Source organism: Hoplias malabaricus, chromosome 3 (genome assembly GCF_029633855.1).
Source record: "Hoplias malabaricus isolate fHopMal1 chromosome 3, fHopMal1.hap1, whole genome shotgun sequence".
NCBI classification, from domain to species: Eukaryota; Metazoa; Chordata; class Actinopteri; order Characiformes; family Erythrinidae; genus Hoplias; species Hoplias malabaricus.
Window position 1 is genome coordinate 31021449 of NC_089802.1, and position 14193 is coordinate 31035641.

The 14193-nt window shown below is 38.9% G+C and overlaps 2 protein-coding genes across 4 annotated transcripts; both read right to left on the reverse strand.

The window, feature by feature from the left end:
- Positions 1-495: 495 nt before the first annotated feature.
- Positions 496-14188, reverse strand: LOC136691075 (myosin regulatory light chain 2, skeletal muscle). Its single transcript, XM_066663374.1, has 6 exons — positions 14121-14188; positions 4166-4261; positions 2020-2200; positions 1522-1600; positions 1367-1415; positions 496-972 (listed from the first exon to the last, which is right to left on the reverse strand). Exons 2-6 carry the CDS (start codon positions 4199-4201, stop codon positions 868-870), a joined length of 450 nt encoding a protein of 149 aa, XP_066519471.1. The 5' UTR covers positions 4202-4261; positions 14121-14188; the 3' UTR covers positions 496-867.
- Positions 7984-13421, reverse strand: LOC136691074 (sesquipedalian-1-like). 3 transcript variants are annotated; one of them, XM_066663371.1, is made up of 4 exons: positions 13363-13421; positions 12145-12321; positions 10024-10327; positions 7984-9858 (listed from the first exon to the last, which is right to left on the reverse strand). In XM_066663371.1, exons 2-4 carry the CDS (start codon positions 12223-12225, stop codon positions 9449-9451), a joined length of 795 nt encoding a protein of 264 aa, XP_066519468.1. In that variant the 5' UTR covers positions 12226-12321; positions 13363-13421; the 3' UTR covers positions 7984-9448. The 3 variants fall into 3 exon arrangements, with proteins under 3 accessions (XP_066519468.1, XP_066519469.1, XP_066519470.1); XM_066663372.1 differs by having other exon boundaries at positions 12145-12286; positions 13363-13404; XM_066663373.1 differs by having other exon boundaries at positions 12145-12247; positions 13363-13389.
- Positions 14189-14193: the final 5 nt, after the last annotated feature.

Consider the following 14193-nt stretch of genomic DNA (forward strand, 5'->3'; position numbering starts at 1 on the left):
AAGCGTACGAAAGACTTAAGTGGTTTTATTCGGAGTTGGGTGCTGTTTTTTGAAGTTACAGTGGACAGAGGGGTGAAGCAAGTACAAGAAAATTAAAATAAATAGCAGAATGGAGGCGTGGGGGAGGGGCATACAGAAGCCAAAACAAAGATGGCGTCTTTTGTTTTTGGTGTCTGATCATCCCTCAGAGAGCTCTCTTCTCCTTTTCTCTACCTCCATTTCCATCTCTTCTTTATTTCCTCTACCTCCGTGATGGGACAGAGAGGGGTTGAAAGAGAGGGGTGGTGTTCTATTGTAGACGTCTGGAAACCCCACTCTTTTAACCTCCTCCTTTTCTCATTATGATTGACAGGGGAAGAGTACTGCTCCACAAATTCAGTACGTCCAGTTCCGCAGCCCTGCTGCTGGAGGCCTAGCTGCCGATCTGTTTCAAACCAACAGCTGGGCGCACACCATAGCACCCAAGAAAGGCTTCTCTGCTGAGAATTAGCATAAAGTTGGTATGGTGCACGCGCTGGTTGACTGGACTGAAGGAGATACAGAAAATAAAAAAGTGCCATGTAAAGGCAAAGAGAAAGAGGGGAACAGGAGAGCAATGGCAGTTTAATGACACAGCCTTCCTTTTATTGAACATGAAGCCGCTAACTCCATGGCTAACTCACATTCAGAAAAACCCAAATCCAACCCAACCCAAGTCTCTCTATTGGCTGGGCAAGTGAGGGAGGGAGGTCACATGGAGAGATTAGAGAGGCAGAATGTGAGCATGACGTGGAGGAGAGTGGAGGTAGGGATGTAGTTTGGGTTAGAAATGAAAGGAGAGGTGGATGGATGGATGATGGATGAATGAAAGGACAGAAGGAAGGTGCTTTACTCCTCTTCCTTCTCCTCTCCGTGTGTGATGACGTAGCAGATGTTCTTGTAGTCAACATTGCCAGCCACATCTGGGGGGAAGGCAGCCCACAGGTTCTTCATCTGAAAGATGGCAGAGCGAGAAACATGGAAAAACCTTTATTTCAAGTAACATTTATATGCAGATGCCATACAGAAGTCCTAATAAGGATACAAATAAATACAAAGATCATCCAAAATCAAGTTCTGTTTTAAAAATATATCAAATTAACAAACTATTAATATTATCTAAAAATCATTCATTCATTCATTATCTGTAAACGCTTATCCAGTTCAGGGTCACGGTGGTTCTTGTAAAATTAATCTTATTTGCCTATAATAAAAGATTTTAACAGTAATATTTCAGAAGTGGAGGTCAGTTCTTAAGGCAGTTAGACTGACAAGAAGCAGTAGTAGTCGTATTAGTAAAAACAAGTTATTGTTTTTAAAGTAATAATGAAAGAAAACTGAAGCTGACCTCCTCAGCACTGAATCTGTCGCACTGGGTGGTCAGAAGCTCCTCAAGGCTGGAGAGAGATAAAAATATATATGTTGATCGCTCAAAGTGTATCCAAAAATAATGAAAAACAAATGTGGAGACAGTTTGTTTGGACAGCACAGAAATATACGTACAATTCCTTCTTGATTCCGCCGGTTCCCTCAGGGTCCAGGACCTTGAATGCTTTAACGATTTCATCCTCAGGGTCAGCACCTTAAAGAATTATGACAATATTTATTTATTATTTACTGCCTTTGACCAGATGAGGAGGTGTACAGTGTGAGTCAATATAAAACAAGAAATGTCTTTGCTGGTTTACTGAACATTTAATATAAAATCAATTGCTATGGCATTTTGTAACACATTGGAAAACTGGAAAAAAACTGGATAATATATATATATTATTTTTTTATAAAGAAATATTAATTATGAATAGAAAACGTATATTATGTTCTATTTTTCTCCAGTATGTTACATATATAAGCTGTATATATATATTACAGTGCGCTGAAGTATGAGCATTATCTTTTTCAGTGCTTTTTAGACTGGCAGCAACCATATGCAACATAATTTGCATTTTAATTTTGAAATTAACTAGAAGGCATAGGGCCAATAGAAACCAAGTGACCTACCCTTCAGCTTCTCACCGAACATGGTGAGGAAGACGGTGAAGTTGATGGGTCCGCTGGCCTCCTTGACCATGGCCTCCAGCTCCTCATTCTTCACATTCAGCTGGCCCATGCTGGCCAGTACGTCCCTTAGGTCGTCTTTGCTGATGATGCCGTCCCTGTTCTGGTCGATGATTGTGAAGGCCTGTGGGTTTGGGAGATAAATAACAAAAAACACTTAACTCGCATGACTATTAATTCAGACCTTAAAGTTTAGGTTAACACACACACTGTCAAGAAAACAGGTGCTGCAGAGCTTCATTTGTGTTCACCAACGTACAAACGACGTCACTGAAATACCAAATGTACAAAATGTACACGTGTGTCCTTTAAATGAGTTTAAATAGAAAAGGTCAAATAAAAGAAAAAAACTCAAGACACTGTGTGTAGTCTCAGCTTAATGTTAAATAAATATATAAAATGGCAGTGGAGTATGATACATTTATGTTCTCTAACTCTATGCACTGAAGATATAGCCTTGACTGGACCGCTCCAAAGAAGATTAGTTTGTTTTATTCTGAGAGGGTAGGAGATGTTTATGATTTGCACATGATTGGAAGCCTTTTGCTAACTTTGTAATTAAAGATGTCATTCAAGGAATCTGGCAGCATGCATGTTACGATTAGACACAGCCCTGAAAGTTCATTAGTCATTACTGAGGTGTCTCATTCTTGGATATCCCTTTTGAGTCTCAGGAAAATGTTTCTCAGTCTGAGAGGATTACACAGGCATTGTCATTTTTTATTCTGGAAAGCATAAGGCACACCGCAGCATGTCAGTCAGGCTTATACATATTATTATTAAGCGTGCCTAACAGTGTCCATCTGTCATCATGAAATATGTGCTACTAGAATGCTCAAGAACATCACTCATTTGTGTGCTCCCCTAGTAAAGCATTGACGGCATACCACTCAATCAACCTGTTAATTACACCATCATGTTTTACATGACTTCAAGAATAATCAGAGTGCCTCTATAGGAATAATTAAGAATGAGTTAATGTGTCAACATAAATATGAAATGTCTCTACTCTCATGGTGCCAGCGCATGGTGTGAGCTCTGAGAATAAGACCCCTTGAAATCGGAGAAGGAAACCTGAGACATGGGGCACTCTTGGCAGCTGTCGTGCCACTTGTCTTTCTAAGGTGTTGAAATGTTCTTGGAATTTGCGACAGGACTTTGGGAACATTTAAGGAGAAGGGATTGATTACACTTGTCCCCTTTACTCACCCCCAACTAGTCCCTCATTTTTTTCATATCACTTCCATTATGCAAGCACTTCAAGAGGAATGTTCACTCCAAGAAAAAATTAATGTCAGGAAGACCGGAATCTCACACCTGGAAGTCCAGAGAGATCCCTTAAAGCTCTTCTGACTTTGAAAATGATCAGATAACAATGAGTATAATTATGCTAATCTTATTTAACCTTTGTTACACTTCTGAAGCTAATCCCCCTGAAGAATGAACATTTGGCTAGTGGGGCTAAATTCTGCTAGCATCTACCAACTGTTGAGCAAGACATTCCATTGGGGTAATTTTGGAGAAGAGCCTGATTGCTAACATTAGCAGTTTCAGGATTTGCAGCTTTCTCAATCTAGCATGAGATTAGCATGATAATAAATAAACAAAAACAAAATGGAAAGAGAGCCGCTGTGCCTCCACCGATAGTGGTGTCAGACCTTCTGATTTATTTTTATGAGGCAAGTTAATAGAGAGATAGAGGAAGTCTGGCATAAGCCACAACAACATAGTTTATTTTTAACCCTGGCATTTTGGGGACCCCCTTCAACACATATGGCGTGCTCAGTAGGAGGAGGCAGCTGATCACCACAAGGTTTGCTTGGCCAGCAGAGCTAATCTTTAGCTTGACATACACAGCAGAATCCTGAGTTGTTGAGTTAGCACCTGCTGTGCTGGAATGACAGCTACAGTGAAGAAATGTGGCAGTTTTTCTGTGTACTCAGCTGCACCATGAGTCCTAATTCAACACTGAGGATTCTGCTGTTTCAGTATACAATCAAATTATTCTTGTCATGCTGTATCTGTACATCATGTTCTGATGCTAAATTGTGGATATTGCATAAGTACAACACAGGTCTGTTTGTCTCACCTCCTTGTACTCCTGGATTTGGCTCTGCTCAAACATGGAGAACACATTGGAGCTACCACCCTCTGCTGCCTGCCTCCTCTTGGCTTTCTTGGGTGCCTGGAGATGAACAAAAACACAGAAGGTCTTCCTCAAGAACTTACACCAAAAACCTACTCAACAACATTCTTGTCCTATGCTGAGATCCCTGGTGGGTCTTTTTAGAATTGGATCCCAAACCCAGGTCAAAAAATCTAAAAAAATCTTATCATCTTGAGCCGCTGATGTTTTAAGATCATATTGCATTCCCGATACAAATCCATGCCATATTACATCAACAAGCACAAGCCAAATAGCACAGTAAGCTTTAATGTGGTCTGGCACTGGCTACCGAGGACTTGATACTTTGCCTTCCACAGCCATTTTAATTCCAATCTGCTTTCAAGGATGCATGTCTAGTAAAGCTGTTTGGCATACTAGAGTTTCCTGACTTGCCAAACCTCTGACAAAACACAAGTCTGTGAGCAAAAACTAGAGACAACCAGTCTCTCATGCCATTTGCACCTGAAATCATATGGTTTTTCTAAGTGATATATATTTTATAATGTAATCCCGGAATTTTATTTTAGCTTGTTTAGTTCTTTAAGTTCTCCCTGATGTTGTTGCGAATCATCAATGCCGCCAAAATGTCCAAATATTCACAGCAAAACACTCACCATCTCTCAAGGTTATGTGGAGTTTGGGGGATTGGTCAAGAGAGGAGAAGCCTGCGCCAAGCCGGTGTGACTGACATGTAAATGCTGATCCTATGGGACCTTATATACTGGCATTGGGTGTCTAACTATAGCATCACCATCAGGTTTGGCAGTGAAAGAGTGAGCAGGGGAAAGTAATAGAGAGGAGTGTTGTGTGCTTCAAGTGTCACCTTTCGTTCCCCACCATCCAAAATAGGATCTGAACGCCTTGGAATGAGGTGAATTCATAGATTGGTGCAGCCTGCAGTCTTATAAGGAAAGATGGCTAATGTTGTGGCCAGATTGAACGTCAGGACTAGGCTCTGTACTTTAGAAACCATTATTTTGGAAGCTTGACAATGCCACCTTTTTATGGGTGTTACCAACTTTAAAACAGGTAAAGGACCACAAGGGGCAACAAACAGCTGACTTTCCTGAATATCCCATTTGGTTTCATATGTGAGTTACTCTTGGATTAGCTGCATTTTATTTATTTGGCCCTCAATCTTCAAACGGTGTGCTAATGTCAACACTTGATCCCCTGAATGATCTGGCAATGTACTAGACAACATAACACAGCCATGAAACTTTAAGAGCGTTTACTGAAGGGATTTGATTCAGATCCAAAATGGCAACAGACCAGATGACACCACCACACTACCAGCTAGTGCCAAGTAAACAATGAACAGAAAATCAGTCCGTTTATGTATTTATTGGGTGAAAATGGCTTCTTTTGAAAATGTAAAGTTTTTTTTAAAGTGCTAACATACTATGCTAATGTTGTTTTAAACTGTAAACTAATTATATGACTTCATACTAGTTAGTTACTAGATAATTTATAACAGTTACTGTGATATAAACGTGTTCATATGTGTTCATTTTGAAGTTTCAAGTGTACAACAAACGAGCAAAGATTTTGTGTTGTTAGCTGATAGATCCTTTGCCTAACTCCTAACTGTCTTTAAACTGCTAAATTCTTGGAATTATGGGCATTCCGTTGACTTGCAACTACATGCCCTACATACCAGTTTCAAAGCTTAAAGAACAGTAACTGTAAAATAAGTCTGAAAAATTAGGCCAGAGTTTAACGGTTCTAAAAATGATTAGGACACTACTGATAAAATGGCCAGGATTTGGTTGTTAGCTGATAGATCACAGACCATTTGTACACATTAACGTCTTTACTTCACCACCTTGCCTGCTACAATATTCAGTCTTTATCTTTGAGTTTTTAGATATGGAATTGCATTGATGAGGATGAGAACTAAAATATTGATGTGACTGTATCAGGAATATGGCTCTATATTGAGGAGCACACACTGACCCTTACTTTAGCATAAGACTCCACTCCATATATGAGCTCCATTGCCAGCCATCCATCATGTCTTGAAGTGTGTTAGGCATGTACCGAAATGCAGAGTTGTGAGAACCGATATGGCTTCTCTCCAAAGACCCAGAGTGTGTCTCTCTCTCTCTCTCTCTCTCTCTCACTGCGACACACCCTGTCTGTCCCTTTTATGGAAAGCATTGTGTCCGCATCAGGACAAGTTTTTATACTCTTTCCTGGATCATGAACAATTCTTCTCTTTCACCCAGAAATTAAACATTAATACAAAATAAAAATATCTAAAATTTCCCAAAAAGGAACTGAACAATATCTTAAAATAAATAAATAAATGTTTTTAACCTGCTGTCAACACAGCAACATTGGAGCTCAACACACTTGGAGGAGAACATTAACTGCCATACACTGTTATGTTCACCAACAGATGTCGCTGCCGGCAAGCATCATACTAAAGTATGGGGGAAGGGAAAGGCCTGGCCATCCTACCTAACCAAGGAGAGAAAAGTTGTGTTCTCTTGTACTAAATATGTTTGGTCTAAAACAGAATGGTCTGTGTGAATGGGGGAAGGAAGAGTTATTTCGGTCACAGCAGCAACAGCTGACGTTTTATTTTAAAGATTAAGTGCACTGTCTTTTTTTGTATCTTCTGTTCTTTCAGAGCTCGTTAGTTGTTTACTCAAATATAAACACAAAATAGGGCAAAAACCATAACCAGCCTGTTGCTTCATTTACAATTAAAAGATCTAAAAAGTCCTGTACAAATATATAGGCAAAAAAGTGTGGTCAATGAGATGAGAGAACATAAATTAATAGAAAATATACTTACAGAGGATGTTTCTGCCCTGTTCCTCCAGCCAAAATCAGGATGTAATGGTCTAAATTTTGAGAACTTCCCCGCAACTCAAACCCAAACTCAAAAAAAAAAAAAAAATAATAATAATTCTGTCTATGAGAAACTTAACTTGGACTCAAAAGTGCTAATATGGGCCTGACACTGACTGTAGAAAAATGACACATCAAGCCTGTAGTGCATGTGACTGAGAGATATGCATGTGTTTTTATCTACAGTGTTTTGCTCCATGCAGCAAACACACACTTCATGTTTTTTGACGTTTGACGTTTTTTGACGATGCTTTCTGTCTCCCATCATTCTTTGGCCTGAAGGCATTTTGCCCTTTTAACCTCCACACATGTTCTTCTCTGTGGCATTTGTAGAGCCAATTTTTTGTTGTCAGCATTTAGGAGCAATAAAATTCCACCTGTTACAATGGATAGGACAAGATCAAGAGGTGAAGAAAGAATGATTTGCTTCAATGACATGCCATGTTACTGAATATTTTCCATTGTTAGCAGTTAATAATTCAACATACTACCTTAAAACCTTGTGACTTATATAGTAAACAGATAAGCAGTAGCTTAGCAGTGAATGGAAATGGTTTCCAACTTTTCCTAAATATAAAGCAACCAAAGAATGATTTGTGTCTGAAGTTAGCATCTTTAGCTCTGCACTGGAGCTAAGAGGCTAATGTAGCATACAGCTAGATGTGGGGAGCAGATCCTGTAGATATGTGCGATTGAAATACTTTTTTTCCTTAAACTGTCGAGTTGTTCAGTAATCTTTAGTAACCATAGATTTATGAGACACCGTATGATATAGTCATTTATAAACAAATATGCTGCTAGCAAACAACTGAACAAACATCAATTGCATTAAATTTATATATCAGATTTTATCAAGCAATATAAACATACATCTCATAGCATCCAATAAATATTCAGATTCACCACTTGAACCCAAAAATGTCAAAAAATGACATTAAAAATACACTTAAAACTAAAGTATAATTTAGAACATTTGGTCATTTGTAATTTTATCACAGAAAAATATAAATATTATAATAATGAAAGAAATACACAATAAAACATAAATAACTCCAATGATAACATAAAAATACAATCAACATCTACAAAGAAGTGTTTAATAAGTGCATACGTCGCATAACTGAGACTCCTTGCCTTCTTTCCAGGAAAATATGATGTTTTCACTGTTAATTTATTTATGATTATCCTTTAACTATATTTACCCACGGCACTCACCTTCATATTCATCAAAGTGTCTTCTATGATAGGAATAAAAAACAAAGCCTTTATATCGATTGGCCAGGATTCTCTTACAAGCAATTGTAAAAACAAACAAACAAAAAGCTTTTAAAGCTTTGAGCCCTGACAACCCAGCGTTTCACAGTCTTCACATTCACATTTTGTACCTTGAATGAAACTGAAAGAAATGTTTTTTAAAAAAAGCAAAATGAAATGGTTAAAATAAGCGAAATCACTGAGAGCAGTGATGAAAGGAACCAGATGGCTCAGAAAGAATATGAAATTATAATGGTATGCTGCCAGATGGCTTAAGTATCCTCAACCTATATAAAACTCAACTCTACAAAATGGTGAGTTTTTGTAAGTCGTGGGTTATGTTCCCATTACCAAGCTGAAGTGACACAGGTCGGATTTTTTCAGGCTGTATGCATCTGTCAAACCCAATCTTTTCAAATATCTTTCATAGCAGGTCCTATATTGGATATGTCTATGATTCATGGGCATGTGTCGTGAACGTAAACGATAAGCCTCATGTTCCTAAAACATTTGTTATTTACATCTCAACCATGGTTTTATGCTGATGATTTGTGGAATTGTGGAAAGTGGAATCCCCCTTTAATATGTTCCATTACAAATCCACTAATAACACATGCATATGTACTAAAACATTTTATAATTCATGTGCCTCCAGCTTTTTGACTGGCTATGTATAGTGTCTCTCAGGTGAAGAATCTCCTTTACATAATTTCCCATAGATCAACCCAGACATTCATGTCCAAAGATTAATTCTTAGTTTTGCACTGGAGCTGTGATGAGTTTAACTATGTTGAGTTGTTCAGTATTTTCTAGTAGATCTGTGTTCATGTTTCTGACCACACTCATCTACAAACCAGCATGTACAATATGCAAATTACAAGATATCATATCAAGTGTTAAAAACCACACAAGCAAGTGTAATGCAGTTTGGATGACGCTAATTTTTGTTACAATGTTCCATCACCTGTTAGAAACATCTTGTAGCACACGTGCAACACTAAAGAAGCAAACTTAAGACACCAAATATGTCTTCAATGTTCAGATATTATTTGGAAATAAAAGAAAACTGTGCATATTATTGTGATTTTTCACCTAATCCAAATCAATGAGATCTTCCTGAGGCACAGCCTTCGTTTCCCGGGCCTTCTTCTGCCAATCAGCGATCAGTTGCCTCACCTCCCTTCCAAATTCCTCGTGCATTTTGCTGAACTCCTCTGTGGGCTCTGACCACTCCCCAGGGGATGAAGCTGGGCAGCTGATGGGCATGACTTGGGCGCTTCGTTTAGGCCAGAGTTTAGGGGATCGTTTGCCAGGATGCTTAGCCATGGTGGGTATGGGCTGGAGCTGCTGGTTGTTTCCCGGAGCCGCTGAGCCTCTCACCTCCAGGGTGTTGTTCTGTGTGTAAAACGTAGAGGCTATATGCGACTTCTGTGAATAAGCCATGCTTTCTTTAACCGTCTGAAAACCATCCACTGGTTTCACACCTGCCTCTCGTGCTGCCTCTGTAGGACAAGAATATAAACAAAGACACTTCAGATGTGCAACTGTAAAGTGCTAAGATGGTTTGAAGTAATACTGTACAATAAGGGCACGAATAATTATTTAATATCATGCAGTATCAGTATTAAGCTTTTTAATGACTCAAGCTGAAATGAAGCTCTTCGTACCCAGGTACTGCTGGTGGAGGTCCTGCAGGAGGATGGAGAGGAAGCTGTGGTGGGCGGAGTGAATGGCTTTAACCCAGCACACCTGACTGGCTTGGTTCTCGGCGGAGAATTTGTAGGTGCGGAGGCCAGCCTCGCTGAACACCACAGAGAAGGCGAACTGCTCATCTGATTCACACAGCTGCACAGAACAGCCCTCCAGCACGATGACCCCCAGGATCTCCCTGTCTCCTGGCCGGTCACGGTAGAACAGCAGGTTCCCCTTCAGAGTGAACCAGCGCTTCTGATAAGATGTGTTCACTTCACCCTGATCACACATAATAACGTTAATAATAAGAATACATGATTACAAAGCACTAGCAGCTCAAATAGTTTTATAGACATAATACAGGCCTCAGTTACCCACAACTGAAGACAAAGTGTGCGCTAACACAGATACATCAATGTTGCTGCATATTTATATAACATAAATAAACATATATAAACCAACAAAGCTAGAAGTTAAATTATAAGCTACATATAAGACAGTGGTTCCCAAATTGGGGGAGGTATTGCTGGGGGCAGTGCAGCAAGGAACATGAATAAGACATTTAAGGCTTGTCACTTGTAATGACTCCACTGTAAATTTGATTTCTCATTTTATTTTTGTTGCAGTTTTATATCTGGAAGTAAAATATGTGTAGGTGTGTGAGAGGAGAGGGGCATGAAACTACTCTCATTTACAAAAAGGGGGCACTGCAGAAAATTTGGAAGCCACTGATTTAAGGGATCTCTTTTCAAGTCTTAAAAGGTGTGTACCATATTATTGCCTTATTCAAAATATAAAAATAACTTCCACAGAAAGTGGACCTCCTGTGTTTGCTTTATTTAACAGATATTTACTGAAGGCTGATATCTGCTAATCTAAGATCACATGCTAGAACAGAAAGACAAACAAGCAAAACAATTTAAACCTTATCTTAAAGGATACAGTCAGCCAGTGCAGGTCTTTCACAAGAGGGTGGAAATATACATTTGTTTTTGTAATAACTCTTCTGACATAGAATGCCAGCCACTTCTTCTTTTCAAACTGCTGCTAATACAACGTAACTGCAGCTCAACACACTTGTAGGAGAACACAAATGCCCAATTCCATTTCACCACTTGGTCCTACAACTTAGCCCTAGCCCTTCACTTTACTAGGGGTAGGTCTGTCAGTTTTTCTTGGGATAGAGAGATAAGGAAAAGTTTTAGTAGTATCCTGAGGATACTGAAATACTAAGGTGGAATTCCAGTAGAGCATTTCTGAAATCACTGAAGACTGGCAGAACTGCTTACAGACCATAGCTAGTAGCCTGCGAATGACACTTGCTTTGTTTTATTTGGGTTGTGATTACGTATCCTGCTCTTTTTTCATAGAGGAAGATTTTAACCACTACACATTGTGACTAGTGGTAGGGGTAATATAAGAAATGCGATTGGACCAATGGGATTGTGTCCAAGTGACCAGATGTGTTACATCAGCCTGCTGAAACATACAGATGGGAGGGCCATCTAATTTAAAGGAATACTACTTAATACCTATAACAGAGAGAACAAAGTCTCTGTTGTTGCTACTCTGGGCACTGCTGAAACTGAACTATGTAACTTTTGGAGGAGGGTAGGAAACCAAACCCCTCTCTCTGCCTCCATATTTCAGTACAGTAAAGTTTATTTACACTAGGGAGAGCCCCAGGAGCAAATAACCCAAATGTTACATAGTGTTCCTTTCAGGGTTTCAGAAGGTAAATCATCAGTTTATAAATCATGAGTTACTGGTAATTTTCTTGAAGGCAGCAGTAATTTGTGACTCACTGAATATTCAACTGACACATGAGTGACCAGGTCAGCAGATATGTAGGCTGATTCACTGACCAAAACGTCCAGGGTTTGCAAGTGAAATACAGATATAGGCTACAGTTTTATGCATTTCATGAGAGTATGTATATTTGCACAGACCACATAGTCCTCCAGAGATTAATTACCACTGTGATGAATACACTTTAATCTTTTAATAAATGTCCAAAAATACATACATGAGCTTACAGTCACAAAGCCCAATGAAAACATAGATGATTTCTACACTTGGATACATCTTCAGCTCACCTTTTTGTACAGAAACCCCTCCTTGTCCACTGGTGCATGACAGGAGAGGTAGTGATTTAGGATTTTTCCATGGATCTTCATCACTGTGCAACACCATGAGCTTCTTAATACAAACACCACAGCAGACTGAGGATTGGTGGTTCTTCAAGGGCAATATTACCAATTACTTCAAAATGTCTGATAAGTTAAGGATTTAAGAGTTAAACAAAGTCATTTAAGAGTTAAACATGTTTTTACTTTTTTTTTTTAAGTAAACTTTTTTTGCCCCTTTTCCCAGATGATTTAGGAATATCAGCAATCCAAATAAACAGTGGAATAAATACATTTTTATGTCATAAACATTGTGACCCTGGTTCCTGTCACTACTATTGTAAAAACCTTCTGGTCATTGATCAAACCCCTAAAACATATCTATTCATCAGAATTATATTTTTGCAGGTTACATCCTAGAAAAATTTCCACTACAGTCTGTAGGAATATGCAATTAGTCCCCACCTCTATCTCCACTGCCACTCACCAGCCAATCAGAAGCTCCTTAAATTGACAGCATTGGTTCTTTAAGTTTATGATGTATGAAACCCTAGCTGTCTGAATTTGCCTTTTTAACACCGCTGTTTCAAAATCGAAATGTTCAGCCATGGCACTGGCTGCTTATTTCACTCATGACACATCTTCTAGAGTACAACTAACCCCACAGAGAGTGGCTAACAAGGTAAACACTTGATTTTCCTCAAGGGGGCTTCTTTAAGTTTTAATAAAATGCTTTGTTTAATATGAAATCCCTTTGCTTACTTCTATATGGTCTGAATCTGGACTTATTCATGCAGGTTGGAAAATCACTTAAATTTAACATATAGTACAAATGTGAGAGAACACAACAAACCATCATATAATCATTATAAAGATGAACAAGCACTTTTAAAACTCGCTGTTCTTGCCATTAACAGATATTAACTGGATTTGCCACTCGCAGAGGATTACAGCCTCAGAAGTAGGTTGTTTTAGATTTAATCAAATAACACGTTTCTAATGACACAGTCACTGTGGACGTGTGAATACGTCAAGGCTCACTAAATTGAACCCCTACACAGCCGAAAAGTTCCCTCAGCAAGCATTATAGGAGTGAGCTTAAGACAAAGGCAGAGGGTATAGACACAGTCCGGCTGAGAAGGGTGAGGTTTAAGGCGGTGTATATTGTGTATTTCAGTGTTTTCTTACCGAGGCTGGTCTCAGAACACAACAGCAGCGCTTCACACCTCTCTCCACTTCCGCAATAAACTAACTCCCTCACTCACTCCACCTCTACACACACTTAATTTATTCAGCCCACACAGCTGTTCACCAACATTTTTATTCAGATATAGCACCAACCATTTACAAATAGCAGCGCATATACTGTTTCGGTCGTTTATTATCCACACGTTCTGCTTCAAACATTTACTGACGGCAGGAAAATTGTGAAGTGCTGTTTATTGGAATAGCGTGTTTTGTGTGTTTACCTCACCAAATACTATTTAATAGCTACCGTATTCAGCCTCTTCATCCCTCATTTGTATTATTTTCCTGGTTTTAATACACGGTATGTTATTTCCAAAGACTCAGCTGCAGGTTCTTCTTCCCACCCGTTTTAGGGCAAACCCGATATAGGTTTCATTTGGGTCGTTTTATGCACAATTTCGGTCTTGTCTGATAGTAACTCTTTCTAAAATTAAGTATCAATATGTAAAGTGCTAAATGTTTTCAAGACCCCCATAACTCTGTGTGGTTGTTGTTGCTGTTGTAGTTTTAGCAAATTAAATAATCTTTTCCTAGTACGATTACTCACTTGATACTAAATTTCCTATACATTTTCTATATTAGAAACTAATTTGCCCTGACGTCCTTTGAAACTGTATTATTTTCCGGGCATAAAAAATGATTTTTATTAGAAATTAATGTGAACAATTCGCACTTACATATGCACTTTTGTTTCTTACCCGTTTTCCGACGAGCGTCGCCTCTCCTTCGCTGTGATTGTTTGAAATAGCTGCCCGTCTGTAAGTAACCAAT